Below are 17,184 nucleotides of genomic sequence, written 5' to 3'. Positions count from 1 at the left end.
GACCCACACTCTAGGCAGGCAGCTGATTTTTATTGGCGCTACTTTCCAGTCATCTGGGAAGCTGGTCTGGTCCAGCCAGCTAACCTTTCTCCCAACCTGCTTTGGGGGAATGGCGTGGGGTGAGGGGCAACCTTACGGCAGGAATCCCCTCTGCAGTCCACTGCAACCCATGCACTCCCGCAAGGGAAGGGAGGCACTCAGAAATTGTGCAAATCCCTGCCTCAGGATATAAGAGTGGGGGCGGGTGGCAGCACTCCTGAGACCTCCTTGCCTCAGGCCAATGCAGGGGCTAGGCCACCGGAATGGCCAGTCCAGGCAGGCCCCGGCTTGCCCTGCTCCAAAGCACTGAGCTGCTCTCCCAGTAGACAGCAGGGACTTATTTTCTAATTGGACTAGGGGAAGGGGCAGGGTCTGGGTAGAGTCACAGCTACCGCCAGCCTTTCTCTGCAGAGGCTCTGGAGACCACCCTGCTTCCAAAGGTTAACATCTGGCTTCCAACTCTAGCCAGGCTGAACCCTGAGGACGCTGACTAAAAAGAAAGGGTGGGAAGGGAAAAGAGGGATGCTAAGGGAATAGGGTGGGTTGAGTTTTACACATCCAGGGCAAAATGTGGAGCAGAGGCTTTACTGGTTCTTATACTCCACTGATGATACAATCCAGGGGGATGGTCATGCCTGAGGCACCTGCACTTTTCAAGAACAAGCAGAGGAGAAGCAATATCAGGGTAGTCCAGAGGTGTATCCAGGTGCCTTAGGGTGGGACTGGCTCATCTGTGATGGCTGGAGAATACAAATGAGAAATCCCTGCAGCTTCCCAGAGGGCAGTGCCCCCAGCAAGACTCAACTACCTCAGTTCCCACACGGGGCCCTAGACTCTGGATCCTGCCAGGCCAGAAACAGAGGTTCACACTAAACTGAACTTGAGAGTTGGAGAAGAAAGAATGCATTTGGGCCCTGGTGAGCAGTGGAGGCAGCCCTTCAATGAGGCTCAAGAAGCACCCACCCTTGTCCACCCCAGGGGCTCACTTTTGCCCCACAGTTTTTGCTTTCTGGGGGCTGAAGATGGTTTTAGTAATTTGGGACCACTGAAGATGGGAGTGCAGACAGAGGCCAGCTGGATTAACCCTTGTGTGGGTGAGGGTGAAGTTATAACTCACGGCGAACAGCTAGGAGTGTGTTTCCATGGCAACAGGACACAGAAGTCACTGTGTAGGGGTGTGTCTCATCCAGCTGCACTAGCCTGGGGAGTCCAGCATCCTCATCCCTCCTTCCCAGTCGACCTCGGGCCCCTTTGCCCCAAGAGTACACTTCACTTTCTGCCAAAGAGAATCCCAAGGAGGGAAATGGGAGAAGGACATAGGTTAGTAAGTAGCTATCCTCCTAGACTGCCATACTAGCCCCAACATGAGGTTGCTGAGTACAGCAGCCCTGAGCATCACCCACCATTGCCCATGGGCCTGCGCATGCTCCTATCTGCCCCCATAGTGCCCACTAATCACCTGCCCCAATGGCTACAGTGAAGGCATCCCCACAGGCCACCATCGCTATCTTGATGCCCTGGAGGCCTTGGACTTGACAAGGGGCCCGGCTGACCCGGCGAGCGTTGGTACCCAACTGCCCATGCTGATTGCTGCCGAAAGTGTAGCAGTCACCAGAGGCTATAGGGGAAGAGGAAAAGAAGAAAAGGGTGCCTCAACTGAGGACCCAAGGAAGCCAGGAAAGTCCACCTCTGACCTCCTGTGCCATGTCCTGCTCACCAGTTATAGCAGCTGAATGAGCAGTGCCCAGGTCCATGCTCAGCAGGGGCTCCTGGTCCAGGGGTGCAGAACCTAGTGGTGTGAAGCTTAGGGCCTCCTCCACTTGCTGGTGGGGAGCAGGTTCCTCCCCCAGGGAGAGGTGGTCCAAACCCAGCTTATTGAACCTGAGGACAGAGCCAGAAGCCAAGTCCAGTTTGTACAGACTGTCCTCGCCCCTACTTATCTGAGCAGGAGCTTGTGCACCAGGGGACAAATCCCACCTTGGGTTGAACCCAGCACCCTCAACCCCACCTCAGTTCTTATCCCTGATGGGAGATAGGCAATGACTGAGCACTGGCAGCTGGGGAGGGCGGGGGGCAGGCTGCTCATCAACATGCATCTACTTACCTGTTGCTCCCACAGGCCAGGGCTCGGCCAGGCACAGTGAGGATCATGGAGGAGTCAATACCACATACAACCCGCTGTGCTTCCTGTCCTGGGGGCATGGGTACCTGCTGGGGACAGCTGTGGGACTCCCTGGTGCCCAGTCCCAGCCGGCCTACAAGGAGAAACCAGGATGGGACTAGACTGAGCTTTAGGGTTGGTGATCCCAGGATAAGAAGGACCCATGGAGAGGAAGTAACAGCATGAGTGAAGGCTATTCCTCAGACTGAAATGCCCATCCTTGGCCCCTCCGTGAGTCGAAATCCTACTCCTCCTTTAAGGCCCTGTTTAGATGCCACATCTGTCTCCTCCAGGTGGAGCTCCTTGCCATTCCTTGGGTTCTCACACCTCTGGACCTTGCGGGGAGGCCTGCTGCTGTCTGTCCTCTATCATGATGGGGAAGTGTCATCCCTCCTCCATCTAGAATCAGTCCTCTAGGAGGAGAGGAACCCCATCTAAGTCATCTCTAGTTTCAATGCCCAGCCTGATTCCTGACCCAGAGAGGTCCACAACAGATACTGCTGGACGAGTCAAATCCCTCTCATTACATCATGAGCACCTGAAGGAAAAGACATCTTGTTTATCTTGTCTCAGCACCCAGCACAAAGTGGGCACATAATGGGTGTGCAATAAAGATTTCTTGAGTTAATAAATGAATGGAATTAGAGTGAAAAGAGGGAAGAGAGAATGGGCCATGGGGTAGAAGATGGCTGTGAAGAACAAATTGTGGCTGAGGGGTACTGTGAGACGGAGCCAGAGGCTGAAACAGAGTGAAAGCTTACCACCATCTCCGCGGCCCCAGGCAAACAGTTCTCTCTCAGTGGACAGGGCCAGCACGTGAGAGGCCCCACAGGCCACCTGCACCATCTCATAGCCCAGCAGGGCCTCCACAATGGTGGGCTAGAAAGAGAGGAAGCAAGGGTAGACTGTGGGCAAGGGGCCTGGAGTAGCCACCTGGCCTCAACATCCCCTGTAGGGATGAAGTTGAAGACTGCAGTCTCAGGAAGGTGGCTGTCTCTTTAAATCCCCCCTACCCGCCACTGCAACCAGTGAGGAAGCCTGGTCTTTCTGTACTTCCCCCGATGCTGCCCAGAACAGGTGCAGCCTGGGAGCTAGAGGGACCTGTGGCTGCTGGGTATTCCCCTGACCTCAGTGTCAGCTCTCAGATTTGGGCTCCTTGCCATCTCCGCACTTCCTCCTCCCCAAAGTACACGCAGCACCCACCTGACTGATGTCATTGAGGCTGCCATGGCCTAGGCACCCATTGCTGCCACTGCCAAAGGTCATGATGATGCCTCGGTCTAGAGAGGGGGACAGTGAGGAAAGGAAAAGAAGAGAGGAAGAAGAGAGGTTAGATTCTTTCCAGACAGACCAGTGCAACCTTGGGCTGGAGGAACAAGAAAATTTAATTGCACGCAAGGGCTGGAAGAATGGGAACGGGGAGAAAGGGACAGGGGTCTTTCTTCCCAAGTGACAGCCTCTGAGCTTTAGTTTCCGGATCTGTCAAATGGGGATAATGTAACTGCTTTGCCAGGCCTGCTGTGAAGCTAAAGAAGAATGTGTAAGTAGAGCACCCCTGGTGGACAGACGCATTATTAAGTGAGTAGTTTGCAAACGACAGGCAACGAGGAAAGTTGCTCTGGAAGGCCTTCTTATAGCGGGGTCTCCACAGGGTAGTCCCGTGACTGGCTCACCAGTTAGGCAGGCTGTGAAGAGGTCCCCACAGGCCACATGCTTGATGGTCACACCTGACTGGCCCTCCAGGAAACGGGAGACGAACTGGGGCTGCTGCTGCTCCACTGCTCCTGGAAGGAGGGAGCCCCCTGCGGCGCCTAGGGGCGGGGCCTGCGAGGGGAGACGAGAGGGCGGGGCCGGAGCCTGAGCGCCCGGCTCCTGACACGCCGCCCCCAGCCCCCGGCCCCAGACCCGCATCCCCTTCCCTCCAGGCACACTCCAACCGGCTCACCTCCCACAGGATGAGACGCCCAGAGCGCGTGACGCCGGCCTTCTGCGTGCGCCCGGCTGCCACCTGGACCACCTCTGTGTTGAGCATTGGCAGCCGCAGCGGAGCGCTGAGCCCACCGCCCCACGCGTAAACCGACGACAGCGGCGGCGGAATGGCAGGCCGTGTGGGTCCCCGAGGGACGCCTGCAGGGACAGCTCATCAGGCCTTTTAAACTGATGGGAATGCCATAGCGTCCTTGGGAACCCGGGCGGTTGTCCCGACTTACCCCTGCAACGGGCGCTGGTGGTCCTGTTCCCTGTGCTGCCAGGGGCCATCGGTGGCCCGGTGGCTAGGGACTTTTCTGCCCTGCGGGACAGATGGGGACCTCAGGACAAGGACCCTCCTTGGCATTCCCACACGCAGCAATGGAGGGCTTGCCATGCGCGCCCCTCTGCCCCAGGCCTACTATGCTCCCCACCCTGCTGCTGCCCAGGGCCCCCTTCCCCGCTCCCTGCACCGGCCTCCGCATGCGGACGCTGCCCAGGTCGGTGTGGAGGTTGAGGAGCGCACGGATGCAGAGGGGCTGTGCCATGATGTGGCTGAGCGGTGGCCGCTGTGCGGGCTCCAGGCTGAGCAGACTCAGAACCAGCTGGCGAAGCTCAGGGCTGTACCGGTCAGAGATGGGCGCAAAGGTGCCACTCATGATCTTCAGCACCAGTGCTGGCAGGTTCTGTGAAGGCACCAATGTGGGACTGGCCAGAGCCTCAGGCCAGGCTCTTAAACAGTAGCACCCCCCCAGCTCCAGCCCCAGCCCCAGCCCCTAGCCTTGGGTGGTTATAGCCCTGCAGTCAGAAGCCTTTTCTAGTGAGGGGATTCCCAGAAGGACAGGGAAGCCAAATCCTGCTTTTAAGAACGTGATAGGGTAGCTGCAGCTATGTCCTCAGAAATCCCAGGTTGTTGGGAGAACTCAAGTCTTGCCCTTTGGAGGTCCCTAATCTGATGGGAGGGCCCTGCCCTCGGGAGCCCTCAGTTTAATGGGGGGACCCAAGGCCCACCATCAGGAACCCATAGTCTGAGGGAAGCCACAGACCCGGAGTGGGGTAACCCACTAATCTGATAAGAGAGAGATAACTCAACCACAGAAGAAACACAGAAGTGTTTGGTGCCAAGCACTTCAGGGGGGAGGAGATAGAGGTAGAGATTTCCCAGTTGTCTCCTTGGTGAAGCTTACTCACCGCAGCCTCAAAGGCCCTCTTAAGGCTGGCGAGCTCATAGAGGACACAGCCCAGGGCCCAGATGTCACTCTTCTGGTTGTAGGGCTTGCCCTCACACAGTTCAGGGGAGATGTAGCATGGAGTACCCACCACCTGCAGGAGGGAAGCTAGTATTTCAGCCTGGAGGTGGGAGGACCAAGGCTCTGCCCACAACCCTACTTAGAGATAGATTCTCCCTAAAGCAGACAAAAGTGCTTCCTTCTGCAGCCAGGAGCTAAGGGGCCAAGGTCCTGGGTGTGGGAATGAGGTGGGGATAGGGATGTAGAGTTGGCCTCAGCCCTCAAAACCTCCAGCACCGTTCCGGTCCCCTCCATGCCCAGGCACCGTATAGGCCTTGCTCTTGCTGCTAAGGATCTTGGAGATGCCGAAGTCACCGATCTTGACGACCATGCGGTGTTTATCTAGAAGGATGTTTTGGGTCTTGAGGTCCCGGTGCAGGATAAGATGGGTGTGTACATGATGCAGCGCCAGCAGAATCTGCACAAAGAAGTGCAGGATGGTCTCCTCCTCCAAAAGGGAATTACAACGCTTCTGGATGAACTCAGCCAGGGTGCCGCCTGCAGTCACAAGAGACTAGTTAAGATCGAGGTTTTCCATGCCTAAGACTCTCCTTTATATGAAATCAAAGGCCCAGACAGGGCAAGGCCCTACTAGTGACACACAACTGGGGTCGGAACTCTATACCTCTGACCCTCAGCCAAGCCCATTCCAAGCTGATCAGTGCCTGCCTGTCCCAGAGGTGCAGCTAGGCCAGTGCAAGGAGGCTGGCCTACCTGGTGCATATTCCATGGCGATCATGAGGGCCTTGTCCTCCAGGAAGTTCTCGTAGTACTCAATGACATTGGGGTGGTTGAGCAGCTTGAGGACCTGGCACTCGTTCTGGGCTGCCTGCCGCTCTTCTTTGGTCATTTGCTCCACTGGGATCTGCTTGATGATTACCAGCTTCTGGTCAGCCTTGCGCAGGCATAGGTGCACGATCCTGAGGACAGAGAGTATAGGAGTGGGTACCAGCTGAGCCTCCAACCACCTATCAGGCAGGGCAGACCTGGTGACTGGGTTTTCCTTAGGAGAGGGCAATGAGCACCTAAACTAAGAGCTCATCTAAGTAAGTGCACAGAACGCTGAGTTTAGGAATGAGGAGAACTGACCACAAATTGTGTGACACTTTGGGCAAGTCATTGAACTCATCTGGGACTCAGTTTCACCCCAGGCACAATGAGGTAAAGTTGTTTTGGGCTCTGTAAGTCCCCACAGACTCTGGAGTTAACTGCCTGGGTTGAAATCCTGACTCCTCCTGTTACTAGTTATCTGGTCTTAAATTATGTAGCCTCAGGATCTGGAAAATAGGATCAATCTCACAAGGTTGTTGAGAAGATAGAACGAGAAAATGCACGGACTGCACTTAGCACAGTGCCCAGCACATCAAAAATACTCAGTGAGTGGAAGCCATTTATATTATTATTTCCTTCCAGCTCTGTAGTCAGTGTCTATTAAGAAGACTTTTGTTCTTTCTCGTTCACCACTATAGCCCCACTGCATAGCCTAGTGCATACCCCAGCACGTAGTAGGAGCTCAAGAAATATCTGCTGAATGATGGACTATAAGATGATCATCTAAGTATTAAATGTATATCTCTAGCTCAGACCTCTCCTCTGAGCCTCAGACTTACATATCCAACTACCTGCATTGCGTCTCTACCTGAATGGCTCGCAAGCATCCTAAATTTTAACAAGTTCAAAATAAAAACTCCTGATTCCTGCCTTCAAAACCTTTCCTTCCTCAGTTTCTTCCGTATCAGTAAATGATACCACCGTCCCCCAGTTATTAAAGTCAGACATCTGGAAATTATGCCAGAATCTTTCCTCTATCTGACACTAACACATTAATAAATCCTGTTTCTACCTCCAAGATACTGTGAACCTACCCATTTCTCTCTGTATCTTGTACTATAACCCTTGCCCAAATCATTTCTTGCCTAGAATACTGCACTGGCCTCTGAATGGTCGCTTTCACTCTTGTCACCCTCAAATCTAAATTCCGCGCAGCAGCCAGAGTGACATTTTAAAAATGCAAATCAGGGGGAGGGTATAGCTCAAAGTGATACAGCACATGCTTAGCATGCATGAGGTCCTGGGTTGAATCCCTAGTACCTCCCCTAAAAAGTAAATAAACAAATAAATAAACCTAATTACCTCCCCCCTCAAAAAAAAAACCTAAAAAAAATACAAATCATATCAAGATCATGCCTTTGCTTAAACCTGTTTCCTTTACACTGCAAATAAATCCAACTCCTTTACTCCAGCCTGCAAGGCCATAATCTGGTTCCCGCCCTCTGTGACAATCACATTCTATTCCATTCTTTACGTTGCTTGCTACTTTCCAACTACATTGGACTTTTTCTCAATTCTTGAGTATTCTGAATTCTTTCCCATGTGAGGACTTTGGCATAAGCTATTTCCTCCGCCTGAAAAGCTCTGCCTTCTTCAGAATTCTGGTCCTCATTCCTCAAGTCTTGGCGTTAAACTTCACCTCTCAGAGAAATTTTCCCTGACCACCACAAACAAATGCTCCCTGGTGTCGTACTCTATTCTCAAAGTTTCTTAATCACTTCTTTAACAATGTTCTGTTTCTTGTATAACTTTCCTATAGTCTGTAAGCTCTGAGAGGGAAAAGACCAAGCCTATTTTGGTCTTAGCTATATACCCAGCACCGAGAGCCAGACACATATAGTTGCCGCTCAGTATTTGTTGAATGAAGAAGTCAGGATCAAAGAACAGAACTCTGCCGTGGGCGCAAAAGGCTGGCCGGGGGCGTGACCTCTTTGGAGGCGGAGTTTCCCAACCTCGACCAGGACCGGAAGCCTGGGCGGGGCTTCCCACCGTGGGCGCTCACGCCTCAGGGCGGGGCTAAGCGGGCAGTGATTTCGCGGTCGGAGTTGGGGCTTATATTCTCTCTCCCCGAGCAATTTCCTCCCCCAGAGCCCTGGCTCACCCGAAGGCACCTCTCCCCACCACTCGGATCCGCTCGTACTTCTCCATCTCATTTCTCAGAGTCACATTTCCGGAACCCCGACAAGCCTAGACGCGGCGCGTGCGCGGACCCTCCCTCCCTGGAGCCACGCCCCCTGTACTGTAAAATAATTGCGGGGTGGAGCAAGTGGAGCTAGGTGTTGATTCCACCTCTCATCTGTCTTGGCTGATTTGCACTGTTCTTGCAGCCCGAATCTGCAGTCAGTCTAACAGGGTTCAAGAAATGGGCGATATGCCATTTCTTGGCGCGCTCTGTAAAGGCCAACACAGTACCAGCCACTTAAATGTGGCCGCATCCGGCCCTCGCAAATCTCCCTTAGACCAGAAGGGTTCTCCGCGCAGGCCGAGTAAGGTTGGGAAAAGAGGATCGACTTCTCTCTTTCCCCTTCTTTGCCCACTAGTGACGCCGTTTCCGAAGGAGAGGGCAGATTCTCATTGGCACGCAAACGATAAACACTACTAAAACAACCGAGAGCGTCGGCGCTCTCGGTCTGTGGGGGCAGGGTGCAGGATTAGTTTCGTGTTTGCCTAGGGAGGGACCGGGGAAACCCTGAGCTGTGCAAGTTGATTCACCTAGGGAGAACGTAACACGATCTCCAGGCTGTCCCGACTAGCGAGCACCGCGCTCTTCAACACCCATAATTCCCCCGATGCACACATACAACGCTGCCTCCTACAGCACTCAACTAGGGAGGACCTCCTTGGGGGACAATGGGAGGGAAGTGAACCACTACCTGAAAGCGTCGGGGAGAGGAGGAAAGACAGTCATTTGGGTTATAGAGGTTCAAGGCTTCTGCCCAGAGGTAGGGGGCTGGTTAGTACCAATGTCTAAGATCTTGACCGGAAGTAAGTTTAATTCCAGGTGTCTCCCGGCGCCTCCTGATCTTCACAAGCTCCATAAAAGCTTAGTTAAGGAAGCAGGAAGGATGGTGATTAGCGTCCCTATTTCTGAGTGGGTGAGGAATATGAGGAAAGGGCTGTTTATCTTCTGCTCCCACCCTGTCCCTTGAAAGGGTGCCTATACTATCCGCGTGGAATGACTGCTGGAAGGGCCCTGTGAGGGCCCCTCGGTCGCTGGCTCAGGCTGGTGTGGCTGGCGGACAAAGCTACCCTGTGAGCAAAGGGGAGCCTAGAGGGAGAAAGCTGCTCAGCCGGGACACTCCGTGCTCTCACCTAGAAACCTTAGTTGACCCAGGAGCCCCACAGGGGTTAATGTGTAACCTTGGAGCCTTCGGGGAGGCAGAGCAAACACCCAAACTGCTTGGCGCCTCAGGCTTCTGGCTTTTCCTCCCTTTTGTAGAACCTCCTCACCCCTCTGCCTCAACTACCCCCATCTCCTTTACCCCTGCCCTCGGTTCTTCACCGCCCTTCCGTTCGCGGAATCTGGCTAACTCTCCGCAACCAACCACCTTGTTTTTTCGGCGGCGGGAGGGATTTGGCGCCACGGTGAGGACAGGCTGACACCTAGTGGCTGCGATCTGCAACTGCTCCAGGCCGCCGGCCAGCAGAGTGAGGGTCACCCCAGTAGCCTGGGCCTGCCCCAGCCTCCAGGGAGCAGGGAGAATAGACCTGGGGACTGTCTGAGGGAGGACTGTGACTGCCGCTCGGCCCCAGGAGCATAAGAGCTTGGGAGAAGGGGCGGTGATGGGTTAGTCGACAGTTTCTAGGCACTGACTCGGTGCGGAACGCGGTAGAGGCAGGTAAACATACTCGTCTCTCGCCTGAAGAAACTAGTGATCCAGTGCAAGAACAGGGTCCAAATGGAGATCACTGTCAGAAGCTGGGCACCGGCCCGTCCCCAGCACCAGGGATTAAAAGACGTGGGTGTGTGACGGGCCACGCCCAGCTCTGCCCAGAAGGGAGTTGAGGGCGGAGAGAAAGCTCTCTCAGTACCTGCCCAGGCAGGGGAGTCTGGACCCCCAGAAAAAGTTAGGGTGCGGGTTAACGAGACGAAGTGAGCGAGCAGGACTCCGTCGGCAGTCGGGAGGCGCCAGCGAGGGATGGCTCGGTGGCGGCGCCCCTAGGACAGCCGCCTTACCCTGAAGTCCGCGAGAGCCCGGCAGGGCCCAGGGGCCCCCGGGAAACGCCGCTTGCGCCCTCTGAGCTACAGAGGCGCTGGAGAGGCGGGGACAGGCGGAGGCGGGGCGGGGGCGCGGGCGGTTGGGGGCGGGGGCAGAGGCCGGCAGGGAGGGGACGGGAGGGGAGAAGGGGCCTACAGGGCTCCGCGGAAACCGTGTGTGAGGCTGGCGGCCGGCGGGAGAGGCGTCTGGGGTGAACTGGCCCGAGAGGGAGCCCCGTTCCCGAACAGCCCGCGGAGGCCGCCTAGAGGGCGGACAGGTAGAAGGCAGGGAGGGCCAGCATGCCCCCAATGCCGCTCCCCGTCCTGCTGCTGCTCCTGGGCGCCACGCTGACCTTCCGGGCGCTCCGACACACGCTCTGTCGCCTGCCCCTGCCTGCACACGTGCGCACCGACGCCCTGCGCACCTGGCGCTGGCACAACCTGCTCGTCTCCTTCACTCATTCCATTGTGTCAGGGATCTGGGCACTGCTGTGGTGAGTGAAGGACTGGGGGAGTGAAGGCTAGGGGATCCCGCATTACTTGCCGCATCACTCACCAGCGGGCTGAGGCCCAGGCAGTCTCACCTGATTCCCAGTTTAGAATGCTGTCCAACCAGGAACTGCAGCAGCCCCAGGGGAGGGGGGAGGTGTCTCACCTAGGAAATGGGAGACACCTGGGTTTAAGCCGCTCTCCTCCGAGCTCCGCAGTCAGCCAATAGCGTCAGCCCAGTCTCCCCGGGGACTAGCAAGGGTAATGGGGGAAGTTGTGCGTCCTTGGGGATACCGAGATGATGAGCGCCTACCTTCTTCCCTCCCAGTATATGGCAGACCCCTGAGATGCTGGTGGAAATTGAGACAGCATGGTCGCTTTCTGGCTATCTGCTCGTTTGCTTCTCCACAGGTGGGTCTTGCCCAGGAAACATTAAATAGGTGGGGGGACAGGGATAAGTTTGTTCAGTCCCCTTAATACCTCTTCCCCCACCTCTCCCCTAGGGTATTTCATCCACGACACCGTGGATATCTTGATTAGCCATCAGGCACGAGCTTCTTGGGAATACCTTGTCCACCATGTCATGGTAAGTGAGAAGCAGAGGATATTGTATAGGCTTAGTGCTAGCAACCTAGTCTCAGCCCTGTCTTTTTGAACCTGGGAGGTATAGGCCATCTTTCAACGCCACTCCAATGACGCCCTACATCTTCTCATACTAGAATGCCTTAGGTTGACGGTCTGTGCCCTTGATTCACTATTTGAGGCCAGCAATCAAGGCCTCACCTTAGACTGGAAACTCCACCCAGACCAAGAACCTCTGGGCAGGGATCAAAATGCAGTGTTGAATCCACTGTAAACTCTTCCCAGAAGAAAGCAAATAGGGGAGCACTTCCTAGCCCTTAAACCGGTAGCCTTGATATTCTCCCCAACTTTCCAGTTGAAGTCTTGGCATGTGAATTCCCTAACACGTTCTCTCTCTTGCATTGTAGGCCATGGGTGCCTTCTTTTCAGGCATCTTTTGGAAAAGATTTGTTGGTGGGGGCGTCCTAACACTGCTGGTGGAGGTCAGCAACATCTTCCTCACTATACGAATGATGATGAAGATCAACAATGCCCAGGATCTCCTCCTCTATCGGGTGAACAAATATGTCAACTTGGTCATGTACTTTCTCTTCCGCCTGGCCCCTCAGGCCTACCTTACCCATTACTTCCTGGGTTATGCTGGCCAGAGGACCCTGGGAACCTTTCTGCTGAGCATCTTGCTCTTGCTGGATGTCATGATCCTCATCTACTTTTCCCGCCTTCTCCGCTCTGACTTTTGCCCTAACCGTGTTCCCAGCCAGCAACACAAAGACAAGTTCTTGACCGAATGAAAAGCAGAGCTGGGAACCTGTGGCAAGGACAGCAAACACAGCCAAGAACAGCCCCACACATAAATGAAGACTTAGCCCCTTGCCGGAGGCATCCTCTGGGGCCAGCCTCTTCACCCGCTATTGCAAACCCTAATGAAAGCACTCCTCTGAAGTTCTTGTTCTTTCTTGGACAAGGGGTGAAGGAAGCAGACAGACTGGTTGGGCATGGTAGATGGGTGTTGGGAAAGGTGCACCCAACCCACATTGCCCTGAAATGGATGCTAATGAAGACTGCCGATCTCTTCCAGGGATAAAGGTGTTCTTGTAAAGCTTCTTGTTTTCTTTTTTACCTCTATGACGGAGACAGTTGTCCTAGGACAACTAATCCTAATGTGGGTCATAAGTATCTCTGCTATAAATTCGGTGAGGTGATAGGGCTGAATGTTACAACACAATAAGCAAACCAAGTATCTTGCCCAAGCCCTGTTATTTACTTAGGTGTGTATATATCACAGTATGGCCTCCCCCAGACCAACCAGAAATCAACATAAAGACAAGAAGCATATAGTAAAAATTTTTCTATTTAGAATTAGCCAGCAGGACTGAGTTTAGATGATTCCAATCTGAAAAACAAAAGGGAATTTTGTTATTAGAAGTTGAAATGTGAAGACTAAGCTCAAATGTCACTGTTAAAAGCAAAATGAGGGCACAAAAGGGATAGGGCCTATGAAAGACAAGGGTGCAGTTTGTTGAGACTAATCACTGAAGTCAGGCTTTGGTCACTAACAGACACATAATTTGCACCCAGGAAGGGTGGGGTGTTAGGGAATTTGTAGCAAAGGAAGCTTACTTTGTTGGCAACATCCAAAGCATCATAATCAGGAGCCAGTCGTACATATGCCTTCTTCTCTCCATCAGGCCTACAGAGGAGAAGGAAGCCTTAGTCCTTGCTGCTCTCACTGCCCCCGTACCCTCCCTCCTCAGTCATCTGGCGCATCAGTGGTTCCTTTGTTCATGTCATTTTTTTCCAAATAGTGATTTTTCCATCATTTGCGCAGAGGGGGTCAGGGGGAAGCCACTAAGCCACAAATGAAGCCAATTACATTTTACAGGAAACACAAGTATATTCTGACATTAACTGTAACTTAGTCTTGGGCCTGCTTCACCTAGAAGTAGGGATCAAGAAAATGAGCACCACCCCCGAAGTCCTAGAGGCAGGACAGCTGATGTTTCCTCAAAACCCATACTTCATCCAAGTGAGTGTAATTACAGCAGGTGCTGCTCATTTATCATGGCTTACACATGAGGAAACCTACTTCTACCCTCAAAAGCAGCACCAAGGAATTTCATGCCATTCAGGTTTCTTGGCTTCTGACAGAGGCCCTGACCTCCTTTCCCATCCCATGGGGCCCCAACTCACCTAATCAGGGTATTGACTTTAGCCACGTCAATGTCATAGAGCTTCTTCACAGCCTGTTTGATCTGGTGCTTGTTGGCTTTGACATCCACAATGAACACAAGTGTGTTGTTGTCTTCTATCTTCTTCATAGCTGACTCGGTGGTCAAGGGGAACTTGATGATGGCATAGTGGTCAAGCCTTGGGGTGAGACAAAATGGAGTCATCTGGCGTGGGCCCACTAAAAAGATGGTCCTTTTGGAGCCCAAGGCCAGAAGAGCCCAGGTGCATCAGACAATGAAGTAGCAATCATTTCTGTCAGACTTTGGTCGCTTAACAGTGTCATCACGTGCACCCTGAACCCTAGGAACCTGGAGTTCAACTCGGGGGCAGAAACCTTGTGCACATTCTCATTTAAAGGGCTCTCATCCTTAAAGTGATTAAACAATTATCTTTGAGTTCCAACTCTCTTCATTCTTTATCTGACCTTAACATTTATGAAGGGCAAATTTCTGTAAGAAACTTGAAACTTAAGAGGTTAGACAACGTAATCCAAGAGCACAAAGCTAGACTATGGAATCTTGAAACTCAGGCTAGGGTTCCAAAGAATGTAGGTGCTTCACTATGAGGTTGAAGTGACTGTTTTGCCCCCTTTGGTTGCTGAAAACTGGCTTGCAGGCCATTAGTTCTTGAAAGCAACTTTATTTAGCTTCAGGTTAAAGCTACAGTGGCTTGAACAAACTTAACACAGCTTTCCCTCTGAAATTCAAAACAGCAAAGCTCTATTTGTCTGGATACTACCTTCCTGTTTTGAAGCTAGAGGTCAGGTCTCAACCTCTCATCATACTAATTTCTAGATCCAAATGTTGGTAAAGTCTGTCCTTTCCTCCATGGACACCCCCTACTCTACCATTTCTTGAATGTAAAAATTTGGAAGAACGAAAAGAAACTTCCATAGGCCTTCACTATCCAATACAGATGAACAAATCTCATCAATCTAGAATAATCACACACCTTCACCTTCAAGGACTATTCCCTAGAGCAACAGGTGCAATGAGGAACAAACTAAACCTGGAACTCCAAAACAAAAAACATCTAAGTCCCACTTCATACTCACAAGAAAGTACACTTCCACATATGAAGCAATTAACCTAACAATTACTTAACCTAGACAGTGACTTTGGGTTGTTTTAATCACTGACAATATTCTAAAATCACCTTTTGTTCTTGAATAGCGCATTAATCTCTTCACCCTCCAGTGAGAGAAGCACGCTAAGTACCAACATGGTTTTGAGAAACCATGCTCTAGGTTTGGTACGTTTCCAAATTACCAACATTGGGAGGATACCCAAACATCTTTTCATGAGTACAGGGCGATACTGACTTGTTTCTCCTAGGGGCGCTCTTCCGAGGATATTTGGGCTGCCTTCTGAGCCGCAGTGTTTTGGGCCGTCGGAACGTGGGTGACGTCCGGATCTTCTTTTTTTTGTGGCTGTGGACGCCTTTCAGCACTGCTTTCTTGGCCTTCAAAGCTTTTGCTTTGGCTTCGGCTTTGGGAGGGGCGGGGGCTGAGAAGGAAAGAAAATGAGGGTGCGGGATTCATAAAGCGATCACTTCCGGCCTCAAGACCGGTAGTGGGCGCCCCAGGCCACACGTGCATCAGTGGTTCCTTTGAAGACATCACCAGTCTCAGGAGCTTAAATTTTTCCATCATATGCACGACACTAAGGCGAACTTGGGATATGATTAAGAAAAAAGTAACTAGTTAAAAAAAGAGGTAACTAGCAATGATCGAACGCTTGGTAATTGCCAGGGTGTGGGCTAGTAATTTTATACAGCCATCCTGGGAGGGTATATATTCCCAGTTAACATGAAGGGGGGGTAGGGAGGAAAGAAGTTGAGGATACTGATTCCTTACAAGTCTGGAGACATGGAGCTCCCCAGAACCGACTGTCAGGCTGTCCCCCGGCAGAGGGAGCCAGCCGGGTTTGCCTCCCCAACTCCCTTCACTGGAGCCCAGACCATGCGGCTGGGCCCACGCGCTCCTCAACGTTGCCGAAACGCAAGGAACTGCCCCGGAGCAGAAACCCCAAGGGTTGGCCCGGACACTGTCACCCCAGTTCGTTCACTCAGGGGATCCCAGGTCAGCCAGCCGTGAACCCTAGGCCCATCACACACCTTCCTTCTTCGCTTTCGGCGCCATCTTCGTGAAAAGGGTTTCGGAGGTCTGTTCCCGCAAGCTTATAGAGCCAAGTCTCACCGAAAACTCGCGACGCTTTTTATTTAAAGCTGATTGGATAACCTGCAGCCGCAGCGCCCGCCGGGAATGGTAGTTAGATTTAGTTTCCTCGCGAGAGAGCCTAAACTAGCACCACCCCTCGGCTTGTCAGACGCTAAAGCTTCACGGGTGTTGTAGTTTTTTTGCGACACGTGTTTATTTGCTGCGGCGGGTGGATGAAGTAGTCTGCTACTGCGCGGATCTGATCCTGAGTGTTTCGCATCTTGAGCAACTTTAGGGAAGGGGATTACAGTTCAAAGAGACAGTAACACTGCAAACTGGAATTAATATACTGTAGTTAGATTGGCTCAGGTAGAGTAAAGCAAAATTCTAGAACGGTAGAGCAGAATTTGTGCAGTCCAACTCCCTCAGACAACATCTGTGGAAACTGAGGTCGAATGAGGGGACGGCTTATTAATAACACAGTGATTCCGTGGAAGAAAAAAGTCAGGCGGAGGAGAGGTGCTAAGTGTCAGAGAAGGTGGATGGTGGTCACATCTGTCCCTCTTACCAGTGGCAGATTTCATGCGTTTTCCCTATTTCATGTGATTTCTCTTGAAGAGATTCAACAGATATTCCAAACACCTAGGGCACAGATTTCTCCAGGATTCGCTCTTCTTGTGAATACTTTCATTCACAGTCCCCTCCCTTTAAGTAGTCTTCCCTGCCTTGCTCCAGGCAACTTTACATCCTCAAATTCAGTCCCTGACACAGAGCAAAGTTTAGTAAATCTCAGGTTTGCTTCTCTGTGCTTTCCCCACACCCACACCGCCTTTCTGCCCTCTCCCTCCCCTTTGGAATCAGAGTTTCCCTTTGAAGATGAGATTTGTTATGTGCTATCCCCTCTTCTATCTTGCAGACTGCGAAAAGGAAAAGTTGTCCTTGAGGGGAGGGAGATTTCCAATGGGGACAGAGCGAAGAATGCCCACACTGGTGGGGCGTCCCCATGTACCAGAGCAGTGAACTCTTCGAAGGGCGGAATTCTCGGTTCCCCTAGCCCTCTTTTATCCTCCATTGAGGGAGGCAGCTTGGTTTTTGGCCCTCCAACAATTCAATCTACAGGGCAGCCTAGGAGGAAAAGGCACTAGGCTTCGGACATCTCTCTCCTTGGTGGGCACTTCGTTCCGACCCTAGCACTCCCTCTAAGCTCTCTCCCACCACCCCCCAGGGTAAAAGGGCGAGC

The 17,184-nt window shown here is 52.6% G+C and overlaps 3 protein-coding genes and 4 non-coding genes across 10 annotated transcripts; 1 reads left to right on the top strand and 6 right to left on the bottom strand.

Annotated features, from left to right (window-relative positions):
* Positions 1-15: 15 nt before the first annotated feature.
* Positions 16-11,136, bottom strand: NEK8 (NIMA related kinase 8). Of its 4 annotated transcripts, none has more exons than XM_072938978.1 (15): positions 11,071-11,136; positions 6,172-6,377; positions 5,723-5,955; positions 5,360-5,491; positions 4,646-4,854; positions 4,411-4,490; positions 4,146-4,327; positions 3,874-4,024; positions 3,404-3,480; positions 2,962-3,079; positions 2,144-2,294; positions 1,757-1,920; positions 1,499-1,657; positions 1,157-1,315; positions 16-779 (listed from the first exon to the last, which is right to left on the bottom strand). In XM_072938978.1, exons 2-15 carry the CDS (start codon positions 6,305-6,307, stop codon positions 751-753), a joined length of 1,980 nt encoding a protein of 659 aa, XP_072795079.1. In that variant the 5' UTR covers positions 6,308-6,377; positions 11,071-11,136; the 3' UTR covers positions 16-750. The 4 variants fall into 4 exon arrangements, with proteins under 4 accessions (XP_072795079.1, XP_072795078.1, XP_072795077.1 ...); XM_072938977.1 differs by having other exon boundaries at positions 11,043-11,100; XM_072938976.1 differs by lacking the exon at positions 11,071-11,136 and adding an exon at positions 8,390-8,523.
* TLCD1 (TLC domain containing 1) lies at positions 10,615-12,661 on the top strand. The gene is made up of 4 exons (XM_006211944.4): positions 10,615-10,980; positions 11,304-11,386; positions 11,479-11,561; positions 11,965-12,661. The coding sequence occupies exons 1-4, from the start codon at positions 10,787-10,789 to the stop codon at positions 12,346-12,348; spliced, it is 744 nt and encodes a 247-aa protein (XP_006212006.2). The 5' UTR covers positions 10,615-10,786; the 3' UTR covers positions 12,349-12,661.
* A 229-nt stretch (positions 12,662-12,890) lies between these two features.
* On the bottom strand, positions 12,891-16,057 carry RPL23A (ribosomal protein L23a). The gene is made up of 5 exons (XM_006211945.4): positions 15,902-16,057; positions 15,108-15,291; positions 13,748-13,924; positions 13,178-13,247; positions 12,891-12,950 (listed from the first exon to the last, which is right to left on the bottom strand). Exons 1-5 carry the CDS (start codon positions 15,924-15,926, stop codon positions 12,936-12,938), a joined length of 471 nt encoding a protein of 156 aa, XP_006212007.1. The 5' UTR covers positions 15,927-16,057; the 3' UTR covers positions 12,891-12,935.
* On the bottom strand, positions 13,066-13,132 carry LOC116283775 (small nucleolar RNA Z17). The gene has a single exon (XR_004193484.1). It is a non-coding gene; the product is annotated as a small nucleolar RNA Z17 (small nucleolar RNA).
* On the bottom strand, positions 13,319-13,383 carry LOC116283770 (small nucleolar RNA SNORD42). Its single transcript, XR_004193478.1, has one exon. It is a non-coding gene; the product is annotated as a small nucleolar RNA SNORD42 (small nucleolar RNA).
* Positions 14,008-14,079, bottom strand: LOC116283774 (small nucleolar RNA Z17). Its single transcript, XR_004193483.1, has one exon. It is a non-coding gene; the product is annotated as a small nucleolar RNA Z17 (small nucleolar RNA).
* Positions 15,378-15,443, bottom strand: LOC116283769 (small nucleolar RNA SNORD42). The gene has a single exon (XR_004193477.1). It is a non-coding gene; the product is annotated as a small nucleolar RNA SNORD42 (small nucleolar RNA).
* Positions 16,058-17,184: the final 1,127 nt, after the last annotated feature.

This window comes from Vicugna pacos, chromosome 16 (genome assembly GCF_048564905.1).
Source record: "Vicugna pacos chromosome 16, VicPac4, whole genome shotgun sequence".
Classification (NCBI taxonomy): Eukaryota; Metazoa; Chordata; class Mammalia; order Artiodactyla; family Camelidae; genus Vicugna; species Vicugna pacos.
The sequence above is the reverse complement of the archived record's forward strand: the minus strand, read 5'-3'. Positions and strand labels throughout refer to the sequence as shown.

Coding starts and splice junctions, on each gene's coding strand:
- TLCD1 (XM_006211944.4), top strand. CDS start 10,787: ATGCCCCCAATGCCGCTCCCCGTCCTGCTGCTGCTCCTGGGCGCCACG. Junction 10,981..11,303: donor GGGATCTGGGCACTGCTGTG/GTGAGTGAAGGA, acceptor CTTCCCTCCCAG/TATATGGCAGACCCCTGAGA. Junction 11,387..11,478: donor GCTCGTTTGCTTCTCCACAG/GTGGGTCTTGCC, acceptor CCTCTCCCCTAG/GGTATTTCATCCACGACACC.
- RPL23A (XM_006211945.4), bottom strand. CDS start 15,926: ATGGCGCCGAAAGCGAAGAAGGAAG. Junction 13,925..15,107: donor AGCGCCCCTAGGAGAAACAA/GTCAGTATCGCC, acceptor TCTCACCCCAAG/GCTTGACCACTATGCCATCA. Junction 13,248..13,747: donor AAAGTCAATACCCTGATTAG/GTGAGTTGGGGC, acceptor TCTCCTCTGTAG/GCCTGATGGAGAGAAGAAGG.
- NEK8 (XM_072938976.1), bottom strand. CDS start 8,436: ATGGAGAAGTACGAGCGGATCCGAGTGGTGGGGAGAGGTGCCTTCGG. Junction 3,481..3,873: donor CTTCACAGCCTGCCTAACTG/GTGAGCCAGTCA, acceptor CCCCCTCTCTAG/ACCGAGGCATCATCATGACC. Junction 1,316..1,498: donor CACTGTAGCCATTGGGGCAG/GTGATTAGTGGG, acceptor TCTCTTTGGCAG/AAAGTGAAGTGTACTCTTGG.